Source organism: Sinohyriopsis cumingii, chromosome 18, assembly GCF_028554795.1.
Source record: "Sinohyriopsis cumingii isolate HCF-2022 chromosome 18, ASM2855479v2, whole genome shotgun sequence".
NCBI lineage: Eukaryota > Metazoa > Mollusca > Bivalvia > Unionida > Unionidae > Sinohyriopsis > Sinohyriopsis cumingii.
Genome location: NC_142978.1, coordinates 7,139,864 through 7,166,133, shown reverse-complemented (window position 1 = coordinate 7,166,133; position 26,270 = coordinate 7,139,864). Strand labels below are relative to the sequence as shown.

Genomic DNA, 26,270 nt, shown 5'->3' with positions numbered 1-26,270 from the left:
GTGCAATATAAGGAACGTTGAATTGCTGTCAGGTTTTAGATGAAAAGTAAACATGGCACATTTATAAATAACCATAACAGTAATTCTAGTGTTTTAAGTGAAGCCAATGCGATATTGCTCTTTACCAAATAGTTTTATTAATGATTTCAGAACCTTAATCGACGAAAAGAAATAGAAGATGAGATGGGAAAGAAACTTTCTGCAATGACAGTTATAAGCCTGGCAATAGGTCATCTCAGGAAAGACCTTTTATCTGAATGCTCCAAACAAGTTTTTGGAGGGTTACCAGAGGGGAGCATTCAGTGGGTGTTGACTATTCCAGCTATATGGAATGACAAGGCTAGACAATTCATGCGTGAATCCGCAATACAGGTAAAGTAAATGTATGTATGTATGTATGTATGTATGTATGTATGTATGTATGTATGTATAAATGTATGCATGTATGTGTGCATGTATGTAACTATACTTTATGGCAAGCATCTACAGCCTGCAAGATACGGGCTTGATCCTTCGCGCGACCAGGTTTTGTCTCTTTATTTCCATCATGGGGTGTGACTTTAAAGTCCGCATATATCCGGCCCGAGCCTGGAGAAGTTGCACATGCCTGCTTTATGGCATATTTTCGCTTTATTGTTTTTCATGTGAGTGTCGGCATTAATGACACCTAATATATATATATATATATATATATATATATATATATATATATATATATATATATATATATATATATATATATATATATATATATATATATATATATATATATATATATATATATATATATATATGTGTGTGTGTGTGTGTGTGTGTGTGTGTGTGTGTGTATATATGCTGGAAGTCTCCTCGTTTTATGAGTTGTTTTTGCTTTGCAGAAGTTACGAAGGGATGTAAATCAATGATTTGTCTTTTTATTGAAAGGCAGTTATGCTTAATGTAAAACATCTTAGTGAATGGGTTTTGATATTAACGATTAGGGATGATAACCTAGATATCGTATAGGTCATTATGCTCGTATGATATTTAGCACCTTGGGTTATCCACGTTAGCAATTCTTGTGTGAAAGGCTGATATGGTGTTATGTACATCATTGAAGGGTAACTTATTGTTCCATTGAATTTTTTGTCAGCAGTACCAGATAGTAACTGAACACTGTAAGGAATGACAAGATAAATATTTCCTACTTTCAACAATTCTAAAACACGTCAGTCTTTTCATATAATGATTGATTAGTCACACAGAAAACCATGATTAGAACTGTTTCAGTACAAACATATTTGTTATTCCCAATTTCTTGGATTTATTCAAAATTTTCCATTATATTTTACATTTTGACAGTAAAATTGGACACACTTGTGTCAAAAGAGTTTTCCAGTTAAATAAGGTGTGCCTTAAGATGTTTTCCAATTGTCATCATCATTGGCGACTCGGTCTCGAAAGACCATGCGAATAGCGCCCTTGGGGTGTTGTCTGTCTCTGTTGGCATCGTCTGCTGTGGCTGTGCAGGCCTATACGTGAGTGACAGTCCCTACTGCAATTGGTGCAGACATGCTGGGAAGTCTGCGTTACTGTGGTTGCTGCTGCGTTCTTCTTTCTCTTACGTTTCTCTGCCGCCAACTGGCCTCTCCTCGCATCAGCGACTGATATGCCATTGTTTACCATCAGTCTCCAGGTGCCTCGGTCCTCGGCCAGCTCTTCCCAGCCATCGGGTGAAATGTTGCATGCCTTCATGTCCCTCTTGCACACATCTTTGAAACGGAGTGAGGGGCGTCCTACTCTTCTCATGCCAGTGGCCAGCTGTCCATATAAGATGTCCTTTGGCAGCCTTCCATCCTCCATGCGTCGGACGTGACCCAGCCATCGAAGGCGGCGTTTAATTAGCAGGGAGTACATGCTTAGGGTACTTGCACGCTGCAGGATCTCGCTGTGTGGAACACGGTCTTGCCAGCTGATTTTCAGGATGCGTTTTAGGCACCGTATATGGAAGGAGTTGAGCCGGCGTTCTTGCCTCATGTAGGTACTCCAGGTCTCACTTCCATATAGAAGGGTGCTGAGAACGCAGGCCTGGTAGACTCGGACCTTGGTGTGCTCTGTCAGCGCGTTGTTTTCCAACACCCTCTTCGTTAATCGAGCCATGATGGTATTTGCCTTTCCAAGCCTTCTATCCAGCTCCATATCAATCGAAAGAGTGTTGCTGATGGTTGACCCTAGGTAGGTAAAGTTGTTGACTGCTTCCAGGGTGACACCGTTGATTTTGATTGAAGGGGCAATGGTGGTATCTTGCACGCTGACATTTGTTTTTTCCAAGCTGATGGTGAAACCAAACTGCGTGCAGGCAACAGCAAAACGGTCTCCCAGTCTCTGGAGGGCTTCCTCGGTGTGGGCCACAAGAGCTGCGTCATCTGCAAAAAGCGTCTCCCTGATGAGCACAGCTCTCACTTTTGTCTTTGAGCGCAGTCGTGCCAGGTTGAACAGCCTCCCGTCGGACCTGGTGTGTAGATATATGCCATCCGACGTGTCGAAGGCGTAGGACAGGAGCAGGGAGAAGAAGATCCCAAAAAGTGTTGGTGCCAGCACGCAGCCCTGCTTCACACCACTGTTAATTGGGAAGGAGGTTGAGGAGGATCCATCATACAGGACTGTTCCCTTCATATCTGCATGGAAAGAGATTATCATGCTGAGGAGTTTTGGGGGGCAACCGATCTTACTCAGAAGTTCAAAAAGGCCCTTCCTGCTGACTAAGTCAAAGGCCTTGGTGAGGTCGATGAACATCATGTAGAGTGGTTGACCTTGCTCTCTGCTCTTCTCTTGGAGTTGTCGTAGGGAGAAGATCATGTCTGTCGTCGACCTGCCTGCTCTGAAGCCGCACTGTGATTCCGGGTACACACGGTCTGTCAGCAACTGCAGCCTGTTGAGTATGATGCGGGCGTACACTTTACCAACAATACTCAAGAGCGAGATCCCTCTGTAATTATTACAGTCACTGCGGTTGCCCTTGTTTTTGTAAAGGGTCAGAATTGTGACATCACGCATGTCTTGGGGGACTACTCCTTCCTCCCAGCAGCGGCAAAGTAGCTCGTGCAGTGGTTTAATCAATGCTGGTTTTCCACATTTGATAGCTTCGGGCGGGATGCTGTCACTACCTGGTGCTTTGTCGTTTGAAGGCAGTCGATTGCTTTGCTGAGCTCCTCTAAGGTTGGCACTTTGTCGAGCTCTTCCATGGTGGGCAGATTCTTTATGCTGCTGAGGGCTGCATCAGTGACTGACGTTTCTCGGGAGTATAGTTCTGAGTAGTGCTCCACCCATCTGGCCATCTGTTGCCCACGGTCTGTGATCTTCTCTCCCGTCAGGGATTTCAGAGGAGCGACCCCTTTCACTGTAGGGCCTAGAGCCTTCTTGATGCCACTGTACATACCTTGGATGTGTCCGGACTCGGCACTGCGCTGGATCCCTTCACACAGTTGTTGCCAGTACTCGTTCGCACACTGTCTAGCAATGCGTTGGGTGTTACTTCGGGCACTTCTGAGAGCAGCAAGCGTCCGTTCATTAGGGCATTTTTTGTAAGCTATGAAGGCTTTTCGTTTCTCCTCGATTTGTGGTTCCATCCTTGATAGGTGTGCATTGAACCAGTCCTGGCTGGGTCGTTCCTTCTTGCCAAACGTTGACATAGCTGTACTGTAGATGGCACCCTTCATGGCGTTCCACTTGGCTGTAGCGTCGTACTCAGGCAGGTCCTGGAGAGCCTTGTTCAGGGCAGACACATACTCCTCCACCTTGGCAGGGACTGACATCTGCGCAGTGTTTATGCGAGGACGTCCTTTTGGTTTTGAGCGGTGTAGCGTGTGTGGCTGTAGTCGCACTCTGCTGCTCACAAGGGCATGGTCGGAGTCACAGTCTGCACTGTGGTAGGTTCTGGTGGAGAGGACGCTGTTAAGGGCAGAGCGCCTGGTGATGACCAAGTCGAGTTGGTGCCGGTGATGAGATTTGGGGTGTTTCCATGACACTTTGTGTTGTGGCTTACACTTGAAGAAGGTGTTTGTGATGCACAGACCATGGTAGGTGCATAGCCTCAGCAGTCTCTGGCCGTTTTCATTGGTCTTTCCAGTGCCATGATATCCGAGGCAGGTAGGCCATGACTCGTGGTCCGCACCTACTCTGGCATTAAAGTCGCCGAGGAGGAATAGTGGTTCATTTTTGGGGCATCCTTTGATCTGTTCGTCCAGCTGCCCATAGAACTGATCCTTCACGTCTTCTGATGACGTGAGGGTTGGGGCGTAGACACTGATGATGTTGACAGGACCTGAAGTAGTGGTGAGGCGGATGGACAAGAGACGCTCAGTGCCCCCTGTGGGAGGTTCAACCAAGGCCAGGAGATTGTTTTTGATGGCAAAGCCCACTTCGTGCTGACGGGGCTCCTCAGGTTCTCGACCCTTCCAGAAGAAGGTGTAGTTTTCCTCTCTGAGGGAGCCACTAGAGGCGAGCCTGGTTTCCTGGAGGGCAGCTATGCTGATATTTAGTCTGGTGAGTTCTCTATCGATGATGGCCGCCTTTCTGGTGTTGTCTACTTCTCTGAGGTCGTCGGAGAAGCCTGTACACATGGTGCGCACATTCCAGCTTGCAAATCGAAGAGCTGGAGTCTTCTTTATTGGTTTCTTGTTTCTTTTGTCTGGTGTGGAATTACCGTCTGCTTGTCATGCTGAACAACACACTGAGCTCCAGACACCCACTGGAGCAGGCAGACGATGGCGGGTCAACGCCTTATTGACCGGGGGCTGCCCGGCTTGAGGCGGGCGATAGTTGGCCAGTGGGACACGATGATCCCTCCCACCGTCAAAGCTGACCCATGGCGCCCCTTCCCTACGCCAATCGCGTGGGACTTATAACCCGTAAACTGTCAGCTTCCGTGTTGTTTCCTCACTCAGTAGCGAGACTGGAGTGTCCTCTCCAGAGCGCAAGCCTGGGCGTGGAGTATGGAGATCCTGGGCTGCCCAGACGTCAGGATCCCCCTCTCGTCCTTGCTGGTGGGGTCCAAAGGAATGATGAGCATGACATTTGGCACCAGTTTGGATGCAGGAGCTGCCGGAAGGAGGCCGTAGTCGACCCCCAGCCGCCTTAGGGGCTCCACTCCTGATTTTCTGTCTGGGTTTACTCCCGTAGCCTTTCCTTCTCCCGAAGATATCCACAAGGCAGTGGAGCCATAATCCAATGGATGGGACGTGGTTGGTTTTGAATCAGAGTTTCCTTCTCCTAGATGAACTGCCTGACAAGGCTAACGAGCTTCATCTGCCCGGGTTTGGGGTCAGAGTTTCCCTTCTCTTAGACTGGTTGCCTGCCAAGGCTAATGAGCCCAGTCTGCCCACCCAGTTATACCGCCGGGTACTCGGTCGCGCCACACAGCAGGCTCTGTTAAAACAGGGGGCACCGCGTGAAGGTGCTACTGTGGACACAATAGTGTAGGAGAGGCCATATGCAAGTAACCTCCTGCCCCGCAGAGCGAGACAGTGGTCCTGCGGCGATCACTACACCTGGGAAGGAGAAGCTATGAGAGACGCTTCACTTTCCTTTGGCAAGCGGGACGTCAGGCCCAGGCCACGCACCCCCTATCCAATTGTAACATTGATGATATTGCATCACTTTAATCACTTTTATGAGTTGAGGGAGACGCCGATAATTGGTCTTATCGTACGATTGAGCCTGAAGAGGGCCAATCTATTTTTTTAAATTTATGTTTGCCACCGACTATTCAGACCAGAAATTAAGAAAAGCAGCCAATATTTCTGTAATTTTACTAAGTAACCGTTTTCGTCAAGACATTGTTGGTACCATCAAGCAGGACACTCTATGTAGTATCATCTCGCATAAACAGGTAAATGTAAAGTGTAGAACAAAGACCAAGATAGGTAGCATTGTAATGAATTGTGTTACAAACAATGACATGGGAATAAAAAAAGAAAATGTTGTGACATATTTATTATCTTTAATAATGACGGATAAGTAGAAAACAAAACAACAAATGCACATATATAAGTACAAAATGTATACTGAACAAAGAACGTAATTGCCTTCCAGGCCGGACTTCAAGACGACCACCTCACCATTGTGTTGGAACCAGAGGCAGCCTCTGTCTACTGCCGACGTATTCCTTTAATAGCCGAGACATCTGAAGGGAAGACGGCCGTTGTACCGCTGACTGAAGACACTCAATATATAGTGATTGATGCTGGAGGTGCGTAACATGAAAAAGCCCCCAATCTTAATGACTCTTCCAATTACTGAAATTGGTTGTTAAACATTATATATAATTGGTTGCGTAAGCAAATAATCTACACATAATTAGAAATGATTTGTATCGGCAACTATATTGGAGAGTAAATTGACATCCTTCCCGTTGGAATATTTTATAAACACAGTACATAAAAAGATCTTTAAATTGATATGTTAAAGGAGACCATGGAAGAAACCGATAGATTTGCAATTGGAGAGTCTAAATAAGACACATTATTTTATTTATAAACATAAGAATCATATTGCTTATATTTTATTCCAGTAGGCCGTAGTCTCAGAGCATTTAAATGATGTTAGAATGGCATTCTTAATACATTACGTAAATGATAAAGATCAAGCTTTATGTTATACTTAATGACAGATGAAACTTTTCCATTTAAAAAAATAACATTTTAAACCTTTCCAAAAATGATTATATGCACAGTTGATCATTTTTGCTTTAAGGATCCGGACATCCCAATTTTCATGTATAAACCTTTATTTCACGCACCCTTCGTTTTCGGATAATAGTGAGTTATTTTAATTTTAACAGTATCTTTCGGACACTAAGGTCAATGATATATTTATCTTAAAAGCAGAAAGGTTATTAAATTTAATGCAAGGTTATGTATTTGAGAAAACATAAATAAAATGTCGTACACAGCTTGTAAGATATCCTTTGTATGAATAATTTTCAGAGTATCAACGATAGTTTTACTTTTAAACATTGCGTAAAAATATTTGAAAATTAATTATGTACTGCAAATCATGGGGCAAAGAGCAGTTATTTTCAAGAGCAAAGGATCCAGCAACTGAATGTGGGTGTTGGGAATCAATAAAAATCATTGCAACAAAACTAGTGCAAAGTTAGTTTTATTTTGGGTGATCGCTATGACTCACTGAATCGTTCTCAAAGTAAATTACAAAACAGACTCAACACAAATAGCAAACAAAAGAAAGCATTGAAACAACAAGAGTTTATTTAACAAAGTCTAATGGAAAAATGTTTGAAAATGTTTGATATCCTGCCTAATTGGTTTGAACTGTGGCGATTAAATGGAAACAAAAAAAGTATGGGCAATAACATGAACAGTTGTGGTAATTTGAAGTGGTGTAACCGTAGAGTATACCATAAATAATTATTTTGGTAATGTCAATTCTGAAAACAACAATAACACCAGCAATGAGTAACAAAAATGGCTGTAATTATCGGTGGGTAAGTGAGTAATAAGCAAAGCGAATGAACTATTTAGTTGATACAGTGGGGGCTGTAAAGACATCATACTTTTATTTGCGTTTGGGTGACCATTTGGAATCTTCATTTGTAAGTTGCTTGGTTTAATTTTTCCTCAAAGTGTTTATTTACAATTGAAACTCAACGTAGAACATTTTCAAACATTATCTCTTTTATACATATTTATTTAAACGTTTGTATTTTCAACGCAATCTTTTGTGCTTATAGGTTCCCTTACCTCTGTCTTGTAATAGCTGTTGACAAAACATCCGTGAATGTCAAAGGCGACGAAGCTAGTTAAAAACCAGTCTTGTACCTATTGTTGTCAGTTTTTGTGTGCATATCTATCTCTCTCTCTCTCTCTCTCTCTCTCTCTCTCTCTCTCTATGTATATATATATATATATATATATATATATATATATATATATATATATATATATATATATATATATATATATATATATATATATATATATATATATATATATAAGTCAGGTTTAATAGTAATGTTTTGAGAATTTATTTAGTTGGGCTTTTAAACACTTAGATATCAAGATGTTTTTGTTCTGTTCTGACCAGTTGGAGTTTAATACTTTAATTTTTCTTCAAATTGTTGTGATTCTAAGAGATTAATTAATTCATATTTAAGACCTCATACAGAATTCTTGGACAAAGACAATTTATTGAGATTTTATTCGGAATTTAAATATTGGGATGTTATTGTTTGTGGATCAACAATGAACTATTGACACATCAATACTTTACTGGCTATAAAATACGTGATCGCCTTCCATTTTGGATTTCCGTTGGGACTCGAACTCAAATTGATTAGAACATGTTATTACTAGGATTTCTAAATTTTTAATTCTTGAAACATTCTTAGTTTCGGATTTGATTCTTAAAACCGTAAGTTCATTTCCTCATTTGTACCTTGTTTGTCTAGGGATATAAATTATTTCTTAAATGTTACAAAGCTTGAGTCTTCATTTTGTTTTCTTGTTACTGTTTATGAGACCCTAAACACGTAACATGCTAAATAATTCTTTTTGAATCATTGAGAAATCATTCTAGGACATGTTGTATTATATCACTGTGATACATCAACACAGATGGGAAAGGGTAATACACAATAGGGTTGCTTATATATGTCTTCAAGCATGAAAAGTATGCATTTTGTACTAATCCGAGTTCTGAATAAGAATTTTCCATATTTTGAACTAAAGGATGGGATTTATAGAGATTTGATTGCTTTCGTCTCGACATCTATATAAAGCTGGTTAAATACAAAAGCTGTAGTTGAATAGGCGTAGTCTCGAAATAATCTTAGCACACAAACTGAAGATATAATATATTAGAACAAAGTCGCAAATACTTTGTTCCCAACTGAATTAGAATACTTGTAGTGCCGAAAGTGCTTCAGCACTCAAATGGAACACAGACCTACAACTAAAACAAGGAACATTCTCTTTAGTTTAGAATAATTTGGAAAGGATTAAATGAGTATATAAACCATTTACTGAAATTGAAATTCTGAATTTTGAACAGAAATAAATTTTTCAATCGAGACGATTCTCAGATACTTTCCCTTTTATGTACAGTATCTCACGTATCTGTCTCCATGGATAGAATTGTCACAGTTGCACATCAGAGTGATTACTTTGTTCTAGTGGAGTGATTGTGGACTAGTTGCGTTTTCTTGATCACGTTTATAATTCTAAATTGGTTCATTTAGTTATAGTGACGTTTGTCATCAAGAAACCAAGCACTAACATATAGTTCATGTATCAGACTAGATTTAACTACTACAATGAGAGACTAGAATGCATGATGGTTTTCAGTCTGCCTGACGTCTGCGATTTTTATAATCATGTCATGGACATTCTAGGTTCCAGGCTAAATGCCGTTTTTCATAATGGCTCATATTTTCTGCGCCCGAGTTAACATATCTCAGAAACTGGCCTCTAGTTTGGAATTGGTATGTCCTAAAGTAATTGTACCTTAACTGTTGTCCATTAATCAAATTCTGCTGATGTATATATTATGGTGGGGTTTTGTACCAAAGTGTTGGATATATTTTATGATACACAATCATAAAAGGTAACACCCACCCACCCCCCAAGAAAATGCAGTCAAAAAGGATATACATCTGATAACTTTTAATTCTTAAAAAGCAAATGTAATAATAGTGCTCATCATTGCGTACAGAAGAGGCGGAACGAGATCATCATATCTAAGCAGATCAGCATCCTGCAGTCTCTTCTGCATTTGAGATTATTCAAAATTAATATGCAGTGTGGCCGGCAAACCCAAGCAAACTGGCATGACATTAGACCACGGACGATATCTGGGGAGGGTGAACCAGTCATCCATTGGATGATAAGTTTTCCATTTTTTGCTCATTGTCCAGCCATGTCCTTCACTGGGGTGAGGAATATTGGGGGGATTATCTGTGACATCCTGATAGTTCGCTTTAAGTGTGTGCTTCAGGAGAGTGTCTCCATATATGAATGCTTCCCATATTGCATGTCCCCTCTTCTACCACGGAACATTTGGTGCCGTATTATATTCACTTTGTTTACATTGTGACATCAACAAGTCTGACACGGGCTTTTGTTCCACATTTGATGACGAGTGTACTATTGGTATATGAGCTGTGACCCACGCATATGATTAAGACATCTGTATCATCTGCAACGCATATCAGAGCTGGGTAGCTTTCTTCAGCATATTTTGCTTGCATACATTTATTTGCATCTTCTTTTCATAGTTTGTGTTGAGAACCTCTGGTATTGACGATCGATATTGGAAAGTTTGAATCATTGTGACGAACGTGTAACGAACATAGATTGGTCACCAAGCTCTTTCTTACTTTTTGTTCATTCCATCTCTCGGCAAGAATCTTTGTCATGTTACTCTTTCTCTTCGTTCATGTCAACAGCTTTATTTTGTGAACATGACTTGAAAGAAAGTTAATCCTTTTTTGGGTCACATATTGCGCATTCCGCCGACTTGTTTGGATGGTATACTTTAAATACCACGTCAATATTTTCACTTCCTGGTCAGCATAAAGCATCTGAGCAAAAATGAAGTCAGAGAACTTTTTTATACGATTGGAGTTTGGAATGGAGGTGTTGAGCTAAAATGGCCCTGTTGTTTTTTTTTATTGTGCCACGAGCATTTGCCAATGCCCAATGTAAGGACCAAGAGGTAGACAAAGGCCGTTTGATTGTCAGTAGGTCTGAAAATATCTTAAATGGTGCAGGTGACCCAGAGGAAACACCCAGAGAATTTGAAGGATCTTGATCAGATGGATTTGCTAGCTGTTTCCCATATGGTCTACCACTGAGTCAACTCGAGACTCTTCTCTCGTAATGTGGGGCTTCTCAAGGTCTAAATGATAGAGATCTGGACAAGCCTCAGTGCTGCTGGTCGGTGCTGACCGTTACGATAATAGCGGAACATAGTACCTGGCTTGAGGCTGAAGTCACGTGTTATTAGGGCAATTTCGGGTTCTTTATTCATCGTTTCTTCATTTGTTTGGTCTGCTGCAGTTCAACTGAAAGGATTTGCGTGACTGCGCGTAACAAAGAATTCAGCGTGTTGAAAACATTCATGAAGGTTATGAAAGGTCTCCTTCGGCTGTGTCGTCTGAGCGTAGTATATTAGAATATACCTCGCATTGTTGATTTTGTTCAGTGCAAAGCAGAAATGGATCATGCCTAGAATACTCGATAGTTGAAGGTGCTAATTATCACCTATGAACCTGCGAATTCTCCTCTCTAGTTGCCATAAAGTTACAAATTGTATGAAAGATATCCATCATTAGCAAACTTCTTCCTGTCTTTTCTGGGTTTAACAATGCTATTTGTGCTACTTTGCAAACAGAGCCTGATCGTAGACAAATGGAATATTATACATATTTTAAGGGTATACCGACGGCAAAATGGAACATAATGTCATTAATGCACATTTGACATTTCTATTGCGGGAGCGTTGATTGTTGACAAGTATCCAACCGTGTCTGTTGATACTTCAATTTTTGTCAGAATGTGAAATCCTGTCGAAGACCTGATTTGCTGGTTAGATGAAACATGATCACGTGCCATTGTCCAGCGGAGATCGCGCTAACTTGCGCTCATAGCTGCAGTTGCTAGAGTTGTAGAAAGGGTATGTGATACAATTTCTTTTACCAGCAATGTAGACTTGAAGTTGTTGCTCTGATGGCAGTAGTGAAAGGGGTCACCCTACGGACAATGGGAATTAGCATTACAGGGACCCCTGGGTCACTCTACGGACAATGGAAATTTAACATGGCGAAAAATCGTGGGTCACTCTACGGACAAGGGGAATTAACATGGAGAAAATCGTGGGTCACTCTACGGACAAGGGGAATTTAACATGGCAATAAATCGTGGGTCACTCTACGGACAAGGGGAATTTAACATGGGATTTTTTTTTTAAAAATTTTTTTAAAAAAGGGGTAGGCAATTCAAAGACTATCTCTTTTCGAGAAATATGGCTGGCCCTGAAAAGGGCCTTTGATTTTTATGTTAATGTATTCATTAACATAAATGGCACCGCATTGGTCTTCTTCTTGTCCTTAGGCTGCGTCTTACTGTTGGTCCGTACATCAGCACTCTTTTCAGGCATCCTTGTCTTTCGACGTAGATCCTACGTATCCACAGGCTGGTGTTGGTCCTGTGGACAACGGTCCACTTCGATCGGACATACATGAGCAAGTCTGTCCGAAACATCATGGAAGACACAAGGGTGGATGACTCAACTGTAGTCCACATCTTGAAGCGACGAGAACAGGTGAATCAATGCATTGAACGGCGCTTATTTATAGGCGGAGGAAGGATTGAAACGGATTGAGTTCATTTACCAATCCGAACACGCGTTACAGAATTCAGTCAGCTCGCATCCAATCCGAAGAGAGCAGTCTGTGACGTCACGTAGTCTATTTAGATTCGCTAGCGCTTGTGTGCAGTCAATCTATGCGACAGTGATTCAACATGACGGAAACTCAGAAAACGATCCATTGGGGTGCACCAGCAGGGGAGACTGCCCAAGGGAACTCGGACTTACTTTCAGAAGAGGTGAATTGGGATTTTGTGGATTTTCTCTCCTCGCAAGAATTTGTTCCGGAACCTTCGTTACCTTCTTCATTACCGCAAGTGGAGAATTTTAGACAGAGACAGAAAGAAGAATTGGAGAAATTTATACAACGACAAAAGGAAGCGGAACAGGCTTTTCTCCTACAGCAACAGCAACAAGAAGAAGAGGTAAGAAAAAAACAACAGCAAGAAGAAGTAGCAGCAAAGAAACAAGAGGGTGAAAATCAAACGGTCACGGTACTGTTGGACATTTTAGCGGAGTTAAGAAGTCTGAAACAAATGTATCAGACTTCTTTATCACGACCGAAGAGAATACGACCTTCCCGAGCTAAACACGTCAACCCTGTGACTAAGCCTACCGTACCACCCTTAGTGATTTCAACCCAATCATTATCATCATCATCAACATTACGCAGTCCAGAAGTAGGCCTTGGCCGTGGCAAAGGCATAAGGCAGTTAAAGTTGATTGCTTAAACTCACCCTTTCACCATGAAGAAAAAGGCCCTTTTCAGGGCCACCCACATTTCTCGAAAAGAAATACAATTTCAATTTGCCAATAACTCAAAAAAAATAAAAAAAATAAACCCCACCCATTTTACCCTTATTGTACGTGTCTGTCTATGAGTGCGTGAGTGTAGCTTCTTATTTTAAAATCACAACTCAAAGACACTTACCTTATATCATTCATTTATTCTTTTCTCCATTTTTTACAATCCAATTCACAATTCACAACACAACACTTTAATGAAAAGTTCATTGATTTCTTCTTTTCTCCTTGTTTAGTCTCTCTGTTTTTTGAATTTCTTCACCGTCACACTCTTTTCCTCTTCTTCCTCCTCACTTTCTTCCCTTCTTCTTTTTTTCTCCTGTTTCTTTTTCTTCACCTGTCTTCTTTCTTCGTCAGAAGAATCCCTCTCTTCCTCTGAACAATCCCTCTCTTCTTCTGAAGAATTCCTCTTTTCTTCTGACTCCTCTTGTTTCTTTTTTGGGCAATCTGGAGACCAATGTCCTTTTTCTTTACAATAATAACAGGTATCTTGACTTTTGTCTTTTTTATCCCCTGTTTTTTTTCTTTTTTGACGGTCTGGACACTCTGAAGACCAATGCCCTTTGTTCTGACAGATATAGCAAGTATCTTGACTTTTATCTCTAAAGGAAGGAGAGTAGTCCGTAGGCTGGTCTGAAGAGAATTTTCTAATGACCCCTCGCAAAGCTCTGACGAAACGTTCCATCTGGTCAGTCTCTTCCATCGTTGTGCTCGGCTTGAGAGTGAAATGAATAGTGAAAGGACAAGACACACACCCTTTTATATACGCTGGTCTGCTATGACTATAAAGTAGTTTATGGTGTTTGAACTTGAGTCATTTGACTTTTTGCTTTCAAGATGAAACGATCCCATTCATTCGAGAAGAAAGAAGAAGAAAGTAAGAGGCAGAAACGTGATCTATCGCCTCGTACCAGGGCTGAAATCTTGGCACAAATTCATGCCAGTGATTTTGAAGAGGACATGAGTGAACCAGAATTTGAAACCTCTAAACCAAGTTCACCACCCTTTGTCAACCCTGAAAAGTACTATTCCATTCGAGAGACGGAAAAGCGCTCCTCTAGAAAATTTAGAACCACGGCTTACAAATACACGGTGAAGTTTAAAGATTTCAAGGCTGAAGTGCCGTTAGAGAAAGCAGAAGTGTTCATCACCGAGGTGTGGGATTCTTTGCTCACTTCACTCAAGCAGCAATGTCAACCCAAAGAAGACGATCGCTTGAGACTTTCCATACAACACGACGGTTTGAAATCCCCTGTTTGGATCGAGTTTAGCACCCCTGCAGAATTGACTGCTTCCAAAGTCATGGACAAGATTCAACACGTACAACAATCTAATGATCAGTTTGACATCACCGATGGTAAAGCCACACTGGACATGACCCACGTCTCTCCTCCTCAAGGGACAGGACGCAAAAAGATGTTATTGGTGGACGACCTTCGCAACACCAAAACGAGTCTCGTCCGAATTAACAACCCTCATGACCAGATGTGTTTAGCCCGTGCCATCGTGGTGGGACGAACCTATGCCAACAAGAACGACACGGTAGAATGGAAAAGAACCTGGGACACTATTCAACGTTCCGACCGAGCCAAACAACGAAATGAAGCAGAACTCCTGTTACAACAAGCCGGATTGCCCAAAGACACACCCTGTGGCATTCCAGAGATGCAAAAATTGCAAGATGCCCTAGCTCCACGATACACCTTGAAAGTGCACCCTCAAGAAGTGCGCGGACCTCTGTTGTTTCGAGGCCAAGACTTTAAGGACGGAAAATACATTCACCTTTATCATCACGATGACCATTTCGATACCATTACCAGTATCACTGGATTCCTGAGATATGTTTATTATTGTGAGAAATGTGACTATGGTTATAATAATCGAGAGCAACACAAACATTGTGGATGGAAATGCTCAGGATGTTTGGCCTCTCCACCCTGTCTGAGCGAAGAACCAGTGCCTTGTTCCACTTGTCTGCGCACGTTTGTCAGCCCTAAATGTTACCAACAACATTTGAAGACGCAAGGTTCACAGAAGAAATGTGCTTGTCAACTGCTGAGATTGTGCTCTACGTGTGAACAAGTCATACGTACCAATAATACCAAGGCACACGTATGTTCAGGAAAGAAAAAATGTCACATTTGTCACCACATCGTGGACTTGGAACACCAATGTTACGTGCAAAAATACCAACCCCCACCAGAGAAAGAGGACGGTCACAAGAAGAAAGGCAATTTCATCTTTTTCGATTTCGAATGCATGCAAGAGACTGGCATTCACATCCCTAATTTCTGCGTGGCTCATCGAGCGTGCGAGAAGTGCATTCAAGAACCTATCTTCAGTCATTGCCCTCACTGCAGCAAGATTCCTGGAGGGCGTGAAAAAATCTTTCGGGGACCAAATACGTTAGCCGATTTTGCCCAATGGGTCTTAGACCCCGTCGACAAGACGTGGAGCCAAGAGGACATCGAACGTTACGGAGATTGTCATCGTCATGCCACGGTGATGGCTCACAATTTTTCCGGATACGATGGACAGTTTCTTTTGAGGTACTATACGGAACAAGGCACCGAACGTCCTAAAGTGACTTTGAACGGGGCCAAAATCATTTTCATGCAAGTGGGACAAGTACAGTTTAAAGATTCGATGAGCTATTTGGCCATGCCTTTGAGTCGAATGCCTAAAACGTTTGGAATGACAGAAATGGCTAAAGGGTACTTTCCACACTTTTTCAATACGGAAGCCAATCAACATGCCGTTCTACCCCATTTACCTGAGGCTCACTATTACGACCCCGACAACATGCGTACCGAACAACGAGAAGCTTTCTACGCTTGGTACCAGGCTCACGCCTCGGACCCTTTCGACTTTCAGGAAGAAATGCTAAAGTATTGTCGTTCCGACGTGGACATTTTACGGCGTTGCTGTGGAAAATTTCGAGAACTGTTCATGGAACACGGAGGGGTCGATCCTTTGAAAGAAGCTTGCACCATTGCCAAAGCGTGTTCCTTAGTGTATCGACAACGATTCATGCCTGAAAACACCGTGGCTGTCATCAGTCCTCAAACGACCCACTTTGTCAAACGTCAATACTCGGTCAAAGCCCTACGTTGGTTACATTACTTGTGCGACAAGGAAGACAAGTGGATTCAGCATGCCCGCAACGGAGGGGGCGAAAAGACCATCGGAACGTATTCGGTCGATGGCTGGGACTTAGAAAACCCCAAGATCGTGTACGAGTTTAACGGTTGCTTATTTCACGGATGTCCCGTCTGTTACCCTGACCGTGGTACTAAAAATCAGTTTTTGCAACGAACCATGGAAGACTTGTACCAGGACACTTGTCAGCGACGCCTAAAGTTAGAACAGGAAGGATACCAAGTGGTGGAAATGTGGGAACACGAGTACGATCACCGTATGAAAACCGATCCCGAGTTTAAACGTCTCGTGGAAAGTTACAAGCTGATGGACCCGCTGAACCCGAGGGATAGTTTGTACGGAGGAAGGACCAATGCCACCTGTTTGCTGTACCAAGCCGACGAAGAGAAAGGAGAAGAAATCAAATACTTGGACGTGTGTTCGCTGTATCCCTACGTGTGCAAATATTGTCGCTTTCCTGTAGGGCACCCGCAATTGTTGACGGAACACATCGACCTGGTCAACATTCGACAATACGAAGGCTTGATCAAGTGCAAAGTTTTGCCTCCCACGAACCTATACCATCCCGTCTTACCTCACCATTGTCAAGGCAAACTGATGTTTCCCTTGTGCCATACTTGTGCCGAAACGTGCAACCAAGACCAGCCTTGTCAGCACAGCCAGGAAGAACGGGCCTTGACGGGAACCTGGGTCAGCGTGGAATTGTTCAAAGCTCTGGACATGGGATACCAACTGTTAGAAGTGTACGAAATTTGCCACTTTCCCAAGACACAACAGTATCGCAAGGGTGACCCCACGCAGAAAGGCATTTTCGCTGACTACGTGGATGCCTTTTTGAAACTGAAGCAAGAAGCTAGCGGCTATCCTTCCTGGTGTCACACTCCCGAAGACCAAATACAATTCAAAGAGAAATATTACGAACAAGAAGGTATCACTTTAGACCACATCGAGAAAAACGAAGGCAGGCGATCGTTTGCCAAAGTGATGTTAAATTGCTTGTGGGGTAAAATGGCACAACGACCGTGTTTACCCAAGACGGAATATTTGACAGAACCTTCCCGCTACTTCCAGATGATTCACGACAAAACCAAATACATGAAACACGTGGACGTCGTTCGAGAGAATTTGATCTTGGTCAATTACGAAGAAGATCTGGACTTTGTACAAGACGACCCTTTTGGAAATGTCATCATTGCGGCTTACGTGACAGCCCATGCTCGCTTAAAATTGTACGAAGCTTTAGAACTGTTAGAAGAACGCGTCCTGTACTTTGACACGGACAGTTGCATCTACATCCATCACCCGATTCAACATCACCCTAGCATCGAAGGAGACCGTTTAGGAGCCTGGACAGACGAGCATCCCGACGACAAGATTCTAAGTTTTGTCAGTGGCGGTCCCAAAAATTACGGCTACCAATACCGGGACAAACAAGGAGAAGTGCACACGACGTGCAAAGTGAAAGGACTGACTCTGAATTATCGTACCAGTCGAGTGGTCAACTTTGGGGTAATGAAAGAAGCCTTGCAATCGGGAGAGGATGGAAACTTTAAAGTGACCACCTATCAACCTAACAAGATTGTACGTTTACCCACTCACCACATCGTCAGTCGACCCTTGGAAAAAGTCTATCAAATTGTATACCAGAAGCGAGTTCGACTTCCCAATCATTTCACCTTACCGTATGGACACGTTGGTATAAAACATTGGTTGTAAGAGGATAGCCACCCACCAGAAAGATGACTTCGCCACAGCAAGAATCGAGTGAGAAACCCGATGAGAACTCCAAGTTCAAACCCTACCATTTTCCAGTCTTCTTACCTGACTATTGTGATTGTGCCCGTCGATTGGACACGTTTCAGAAATGGCCTACGGATAGGGAAGGATTACCTTCTTCGCATGTTTTAGCTAGAACAGGATTTGTCTACTTGGGACCTGAGTCAGGATTGGGATACGAGGTACAGTGTTTCGCTTGCGGACTGAAGTTACGAATGGATCTATGTATCTATAAAGATTCAGCTATTCTGGAGCATACTCGATGGTCTCCGAATTGCCCTTACCTTTCTATGGCCTTTCCATCCATCACACTACGGTACAATGTTGACGGTACCTTAGAGACGGTACCTTCCAGAACAGGACATAAAAAACGTAAAAAAGGAAAGATGTACAAGTTGGAGACTGCATTGAGACTAGTATAAAAAAGGGGCTATGGTCAAGATCGATAGTTCATTGTGACTACCAAGACCGAGCGAACAAGATGAATACTTTGAAAAAGACATCGTTTCAGTTTGGGGATTGTAAAAAAGTTGTATCTTCCTCTAGTGTGACTAATACTGGATGGATAAGACCCATGCATTGCGACGGAAAATGTCCGGAAGGAAACTGCGATTGTCCATGTGGTTACCATTGTAATTGCGTAACGGAGTTTGCAGACGAGTGCGATTGTGAGCCTTGCGATGGGACCGATGCTGTACGTTGTGACCTGAGCGATGCCGTAAAGCATCATGGGAACTTTGTTCTCACTGCCCCTGTCATGGAAAGTGATGCTGTGCGTGTGAAACCTGAGGGATGCGAAAGCGATGCCGCTCGTCCTCTTAGACATTTTACCGGGTTTAAAGGGGAATGTTCACCTTCACGTCTACCCCCCTACGGATGTCATCCAGCCCTGAGCAAACTCCTGTTCCTGTCACCCAACCCTCATCGAAACGAACCTGTGAAAAACGAATATTCGTTCCCTGTGCGTTTGTCGGAATACTGCGACTTTGAAAATCGTCTTCAATCGTTCAAAGGAAAATGGCCAAAGTATCTGGGAGGACCGACCCCCGAAGAATTAGCCAGAGCCGGATTTTTCTACTTGGGCGAAGGAGATAAAGTCAAGTGCTTCAGTTGCGGTGTGTCACTTCACCACTGGGAACCGCAAGATTCGGCCTACGTAGAACATGCTCGATGGTCACCGAATTGTCATTACTTACCCTTAGTGGGACCGAGACATTGAAGTAACTTTTTACCATAATCATCTGTTCATGGATACTTTACAAGAGAACATTCGTGCTTTGCCTGTGGAGTTGAGAGAACGCATTTATCGAGAACTGGTCAAAATACAAGTGAAACGTAAAGAACAATTGCATCCGATACGTCACCGGTGTTTGAACCACTGGTACCTTCAGGCTATACAAGGACTGATTCAATTGAAAGTGTTCCATTGGACAGACATTGATCAACGACCTCCTGGTTATAAAAAGGAATGGTTTGGTATTGACGATTCTATCTACTACATTGTAAACGTACTGCATCGAATTCCAGAGGAAGAGTTAACGAATTACCAACATCTTTCACACAATGTCAACTTGGTGAAAGAGGAAACTTCTGAACGAATTGTAATGTGTAGATTAGTGACTCAACGATTTAAATTCGACACTGAAGTGAAACCATGTTTGTGCAAAGAGTACATTTCTTGTGTCAGACCAAAGAGGATTTAGTATGACCTATTCATGGATACTTTACAAGAGAACATTCGTGCTTTGCCTGTGGAGTTGAGAGAACGCATTTACCGAGAGCTGGTCAAAATACAAGTGAAACGTAAAGAACAATTGCATCCGATACGTCACCAGATCTTTAACCACTGGTACCTGAATGGTATAAGAGAACTGATTCGTCAGAAATTCTTTCAATGGTCAGACATTGTTCAAAACTTTGAGGTCGCTAATGATCGACATGTTCATGATTATGGTTACTTCGAGATTCACCTAGTGCAACGCATTGAGGAAGACAAGTTAAAGGATTACCAACATATTTTACGTGGAATCTACTTAGAGGAAGAGGAAACACCGAAACGAACTCTGACGTTTCGGTTACAGTATGCAAGATTTAGATTCCCTACTGGAGAACGAAGATCTCTGGCTAGAAAGTACTTGTATTGCATCCGAAAAAAAGAGAATATAAAAAGAGGCTGTCATGCCACGGTTTATGTCACATGTCATCCAACAGATTCCGTGGAAGGAACTCAATGACCATATTCAAACCGTGGATCATTACCATCAATTATTACAAGAACTGTATCCATTCAATTTTGGACGACAAGTGGTGTGTGTCTTAGTGACTTGTTTTCTGGGATTTCGTTTACCAGCCGATTCTTTGTGGACTCTTTACGATCAGTACTTACCACCTCCATGGCCTTAAATGGTCACGAAAAACTCCTTTTGTTCAAAGCCTTGCGTTTTCATCTGGATACTTCTCGACCTCAACAGGAAAAAAAGATTCGTCAACTTTTAGCGACCCAAGACGTGTATGACGATGTGTGTGTAGCTTGTGACTTACACCCTCATTGGACAGATGTTCGTGATTGGAAAAAGGGGGGTTTTGAGGCTTGGACCCAAGAAGTGGCCCAGTATGCACAAGAGTTGTTCAAGGAAAAAAGTTACTTTTCAACCTGTGTTAGTGACGGTGCCAGAAGAACCCGTCACCGAGAACAACCACTCGCTTCAGGACAGGACTGTCATGGACATGCCTGAAAGGTCATTCCGGGAGGACACTTGTGTGACAATACCTCATGTAGAGACTGTAAGAACATTACACACTGTCCCTAGGACATCTTGGTTACCCAAAACATGTTGTACAGACACTTGTTTATATTTCACTTTGATCGCTTTGCTGTGTTTTATATTCCTGTACATCACTATTTGGGTTGTATGTATTTTTGTCTTTCGTGTTCATATTTGAAACATTCAATAAACGTGTTCTGAAAAAGTATATAAACTCTTGTCTTGTTTGTTTTTCGTGTCACAAGTGACATTTCTCACACCATGGCTACCTCTGCTGTCTCTGCTCCCTCTTCCTCCACTGTCAAAGTCATCGACGAACACTTAGATCGTGCCAGTTGGGAGGCTTTGTATCTTCGCCATCCCTTTAACATGCTCATTGCTGGACCTAGCGGTTCTGGCAAAACCGAATTCGTCAAACGTTTGATCGAACATAAACATCATTTGATCGATCGGCCCCCTCAACGGATCGTGTGGTGTTACAAAGAGTGGCAATCGGCGTACAACCTCTTGCGAGAAAGTCAAGGCGATTCCATCGTGTTTGTGGAAGGCATTCCTAAAGAAGACGATGGCATCGTCTCTGACTCCCGTCTAACCCATTTGGTCATTTTCGACGACATGTTAGGAGAAGACGAAGAAGAAATTAAATTGTGGTTCACGCGCAAAGGGCATCACCGTAATGCCAGTGTCATTTACATCACCCAAAATTTGTTTCAACAAAGTAAAGCCCATCGCACCATCAGTCTCAATGCGCATTACGTGGTCTTGTTTAAAAGCCCTCGAGATAAATCGCAAGTGCAAGTCTTAGCCAAACAGTTAGGAACGCCTTGGCTGACTCAGGCGTACGACGATGCCACTCAAACGCCACACGCCTATTTACTCGTCGATTTGAAACCTACGACCCCCGAGGATTTGCGATTTCGTACCCACTTGTTTCACCACTGGTGCCAAGACGGAGGGCCTGTCCTGTACACGTCTCCGTCCTCGACTTCATTTCACTCCTCCCATGAAAAAAATCTATAAAAACCTCAGACCCTTTTTCGTCTGTCTCACACAGTGTGAACATGACGTCCCTTCAGTCGCATCTTCCCGTCAAATTGATTCGTGCCTTGTATGGCATCAGCCGAGAAAAAGATCCACAAACACGAGCTCGTGTCTTAGAAGCTAGTCTCAAAGAAGTCTTACGATGGTTCACGGTGACGGCACGTCAATTACTCCAAGGAATCATTCAGATTCCTCATCAAACCCAACGCTTTTTCGATAGAAACAAAGTCGCTTTGGTCCAACTGGCCGATCCCCGCATCGACACTCAAACCAAAAAACAAATCATTTTGAAACCTGGAGGGAGCGGTACTCTAGGAGGGGTCATCATTCGCTCACTCTTAAGATGGGATCCTAATGCCCCCAAAGTTATCCCTAAGACAAAAGTTCAACGAAGCCCCAAGAAGAAAAAGAAAAAGACCAAGTCCCCAAGAAGAACTTCTCCAGTGGCAGGACCCTCCTCTTACCAGACACCACCACCATCACCCCGGAAAAAGAAAAGAAGCCCCCAGAAAAAGAAACAGAGAAAAAGTCCCCAGAAAAAGAAAAGTCCACAGAAGAAGAAGAAAACTAGTCGCAAGAGAGGCACTTCGGCCAGGACGCAACCTTACACTCGCAAGCCACGACCTGCCACAGCGTCTCCGGCAGCCTCACGTTTGTCCACTTCTCCGTTGATGTCACCAGGAACTGAAGAGTACTTGGAGACGTTGATTACACCAAGAACTTCTCCGTTGATGACCCCCAAAAGAACTTCCCCAGTGGCAGGACCTTCCAATTTAGCGGCAGTGGCTGCTGCTCACAAAGTACCTTCTCCCAAAATCAAAGTCCAAGAAAGATCGGGCATGTTACAAAGTTTACTGGATTTGTCCAAACAAGAACTGGCTCGATTTAGTCCGTTACGTACCCCTGCACGACGTGTCATGCCTGTCCTCAAACTGATAAAACGTAAAGACAATCAGTGGCGACGCGTTCCAGTATAAAAAGACCTGTGACCAAGTCGGGGTATCAGTGAACTTGTAAAAGATGTCACCTCCAAAAAGCCACAAAAGAAAGAGACAAAGGCAGACGCGTCATCCGACAAAGCGCTTAGCCAAGCATCGACGTTACCCTAAAAAAAGACACAGTCGTTCCAAGAAAAAGAGGCGCCAACAAAGGGGAGGATTCCTTGGCGATTTTCGGAAAAACATTGTTACCTTTATGACAAAGCGATAGTCCCAAAAAAGATAAAAGGGTGTGCGTTAAGTCATCGACGTTAGTGTCTGTTCGGTGAATGTCCCGGAACCCACAAGCAAAAAAATGTCACCCTCCAGAAAACCCCAAGGAAAAAAAAGGAAAGGACTGCCACCACGTTTAGCCAAACATGGGGACATGTTATCTGTCCTGTCCAAAGCTTCTCCACCCCTACGAAAAAAACTCATTCAAACAGCCTCCAAAGAGGTCATCGATACCGTGTGCGAATGTTGTTTGAACGTTTTGAAAGGCACGATCCCTTTGTCCAAACACCAGAAACAATGCTTAGGCAAACATCGTCACGTTCTTCGGAAAATGGTTCAAAAGAAAATTCCCATTCGTCAAAAAAAGAAGATGTTGGTCCAACGTGGAGGCATTTTACCTCTCTTGTTAGGCCCCATACTAAAAGGAGTCTTGGGAACCATGTTGGGAGGACTGATGGGAGCAAGATAAAAAGGCCTTCGGAAGTCCCAAGATCTCAGAATTCACCCCTGACAACCCCATGGAAGGACGAAAACTAGCTTTAGTGCCTTACAAACGATGGATGGAATACCATCGGTGGCAAGAACAACGCACCCCGCATTTACCTCCCAATCCCAATTTGAGCGAAATGTCCCAGTTACAACACGAATTGCAGTCCTTGATGGATCGTCAAGATTTGTCCGAAACAGAAAAATCGCAAAAGTATGGTCAACTCTTGCAAAGACTGCAACTCTTTCACCAGAAAGCTTTAGACGAAACAGCTCTACCCACTCTAAAAGATTTTAAGACCTTGATGAAAAGTCCAGCACCATCATTACCACCACCACCACCACCACTACTGTCATCCCCAACCGTCACCAGAGATGCTACCCCACAAAGACCTGAGGAAGAAGAGACGCGCGAAGTGTTTCAAACACCGTCAGCAGCTCCCATTTCGAGTAAGATTGCAGGATCCTTGTTGACCCCGTCCCCCACACCCCAACGAGAAGAAATGAAAGCTTGGGTTAAAAAGATGATGTCCACGCCTTCTTCGACAGAAGTGAAAAAGAAAGAAGAGAAACCAGAAGCGAAAAAAGAAAAGAAAACCAAAGCCATTCCATTGCCACCTCCACCACCACCACTACCTTCGACTTCTACTCCCGTAGCCCATCGGACACGTAAATCCGTTTCCAAACCACCCTTTCGACCCACCCAAAGTAGCATCACCGAAGAGTGGGTGACTTATTAACACAAAAATGGAAAAAGTCTTAGCCAGCATTTACTACGATCCCTCGCATCCTGCAGGTTACGCAGGAGTTCAAAAATTGTATCGTGCTGCCAAAACGCGACTGAAAAGTCTCCGTTTACCTCAAGTGCAACGATGGTTACAAGAACAAGCTACCTACACTTTACACAAACCCATTCGACGCAAGTTTGCCAGAAGTCGCACCCGAGTGGAAGGCATCGATCATCAATGGCAAGCCGATTTAGCCGATGTCTCTCATTTGGCCAGCTACAATCGTGGTTACAAATATTTGTTTTGTGTCATCGACGTCTTTTCCAAATTTGCCTGGGTCGTGCCCTTGACTTCCAAATCGAGCAGCGAGTTAGTGCGAGCCCTGCAACGGGTGTTGAAACAAAGCGGTCGTCGCCCTCTTCGATGGCAAACGGACAAAGGCACCGAATTTCTGAACCAAGCTTTCCAAAAAGAATTAAAGAAACGTGACATTCATTTTTTTACCACCGAGAATCCCGAAACCAAAGCCAGCATCGTGGAACGTTTTCAACGCACTTTGAAAGAACGCATGTGGAAATATTTTACGCATCACCACACTCTGAAGTACATCGACATCTTACCGCACCTGGTACAAGCGTACAACCAATCTTACCATCGAAGCATCGGACGTGCCCCGCAAGACGTGACTCCCGACAACGAAGTGCTGGTGTTCGAGCGCCTGTTCGGTACGTCCCCGACGAGGGCTGTCCCCAAGAAAAGTGGAGAGTTGACCGTAGGAGATTGGGTGCGCATTGGCAAAACCAAACGCACTTTCGACAAAGGTTACTTACCTAACTGGACGACCGAATTGTTTCGCGTCACTGGACGAGTGCATGGCCGTCATCCTGCCGTCTATAAATTGGAAGACATGAACGGAGAAGTACTCAAAGGAACGTTTTATTTGCCCGAGTTACAACGTGTCACCAAAAAAGAAGACGACGTGTACGACATCGAAAGCATTCTCGAACGCAGAACCCGTAAAGTGGGCAAACGACGTGTCAAAGAAGTCAAAGTACGTTGGAAAGGATATCCACCCAGTTTCGATTCTTGGATCGACGCTTCGCAAGTCATCGACTATAAAAAGAAGAAGTGACCATCATGCCCTTTCACACAGCAACAGACGCAGCTACGTCGACCAGTCCTTCTTCCCCTAGTTCTTCTGTGCAAGATTTACAAAAACAACCCTTGTGGGTGTGGTGTGGAGAACGTGTGCCTAAAACGCAAATCGTCTTTTTCTGCCAAATCTTCGTGGTGTATTGTGTCATCGGGGCAGCCATCGCCAATTTGAGTTTGCAACAAGGAGACAAACAATTGTGGACCATTTTATTGAGCAGTTGCATCGGTTACCTGCTTCCCAATCCCTCCCTGAAATTCTCCTCGAACGGGAACGTTGTGTCCAGTGCCAGTGCCAGTCACCACTCCAACATCCACAACCAAAACCCCATTTTGGGCGGAGACACGCCTCTGACATCCACTAACCCCTCGGACAGCCACAGAACTCTGGAATTATGAGTCACCAAAACCAATTTTACTTAACCTTACCCAGTGACAGTTCCATGGAGGTGTTTCCCAAGAACACGTTGTGCTGTTACACGGCCAAATTACCTCAGGCCATCCCCTTAGATCACGAAGCCCATTGGGAAGTGGCTTTGGTAGAAATGATTCACCCAACCCAAGTCCTCAATGTCATTGACGATCAAAGTAAATTTACGGTGGAAGTTTATGACGAACCATTGCAAAAGTGGATGAATGAGAATAACAAATATCCCCATAAAACAAAAAACAAAGTCAATCCAAATTGGATGGACTATGAGTTGTTCATTCCCTCAGGCTATTATTTTAGTGGTCAACATTTGGTCAGCGCCATAGTCTCCAAGTTTAATGGCGTGTTTGGGGAA

At 43.3% G+C, this 26,270-nt stretch overlaps 1 protein-coding gene across 2 annotated transcripts in view; it reads left to right on the top strand.

Annotated features, from left to right (window-relative positions):
- LOC149776029 (heat shock 70 kDa protein 12A-like) overlaps window positions 1–26,270 on the top strand; it is a 78,074-nt gene that overhangs the window by 35,437 nt on the left and 16,367 nt on the right. For both annotated transcript variants that reach the window (XM_089941810.1, XM_089941811.1), the window contains exons 3-4: window positions 151–372; window positions 6,073–6,229. In XM_089941810.1, coding sequence (XP_089797936.1) covers window positions 151–372; window positions 6,073–6,229 — 379 coding nt within the window. The remainder of the gene's footprint in view (window positions 1–150; window positions 373–6,072; window positions 6,230–26,270) is intronic.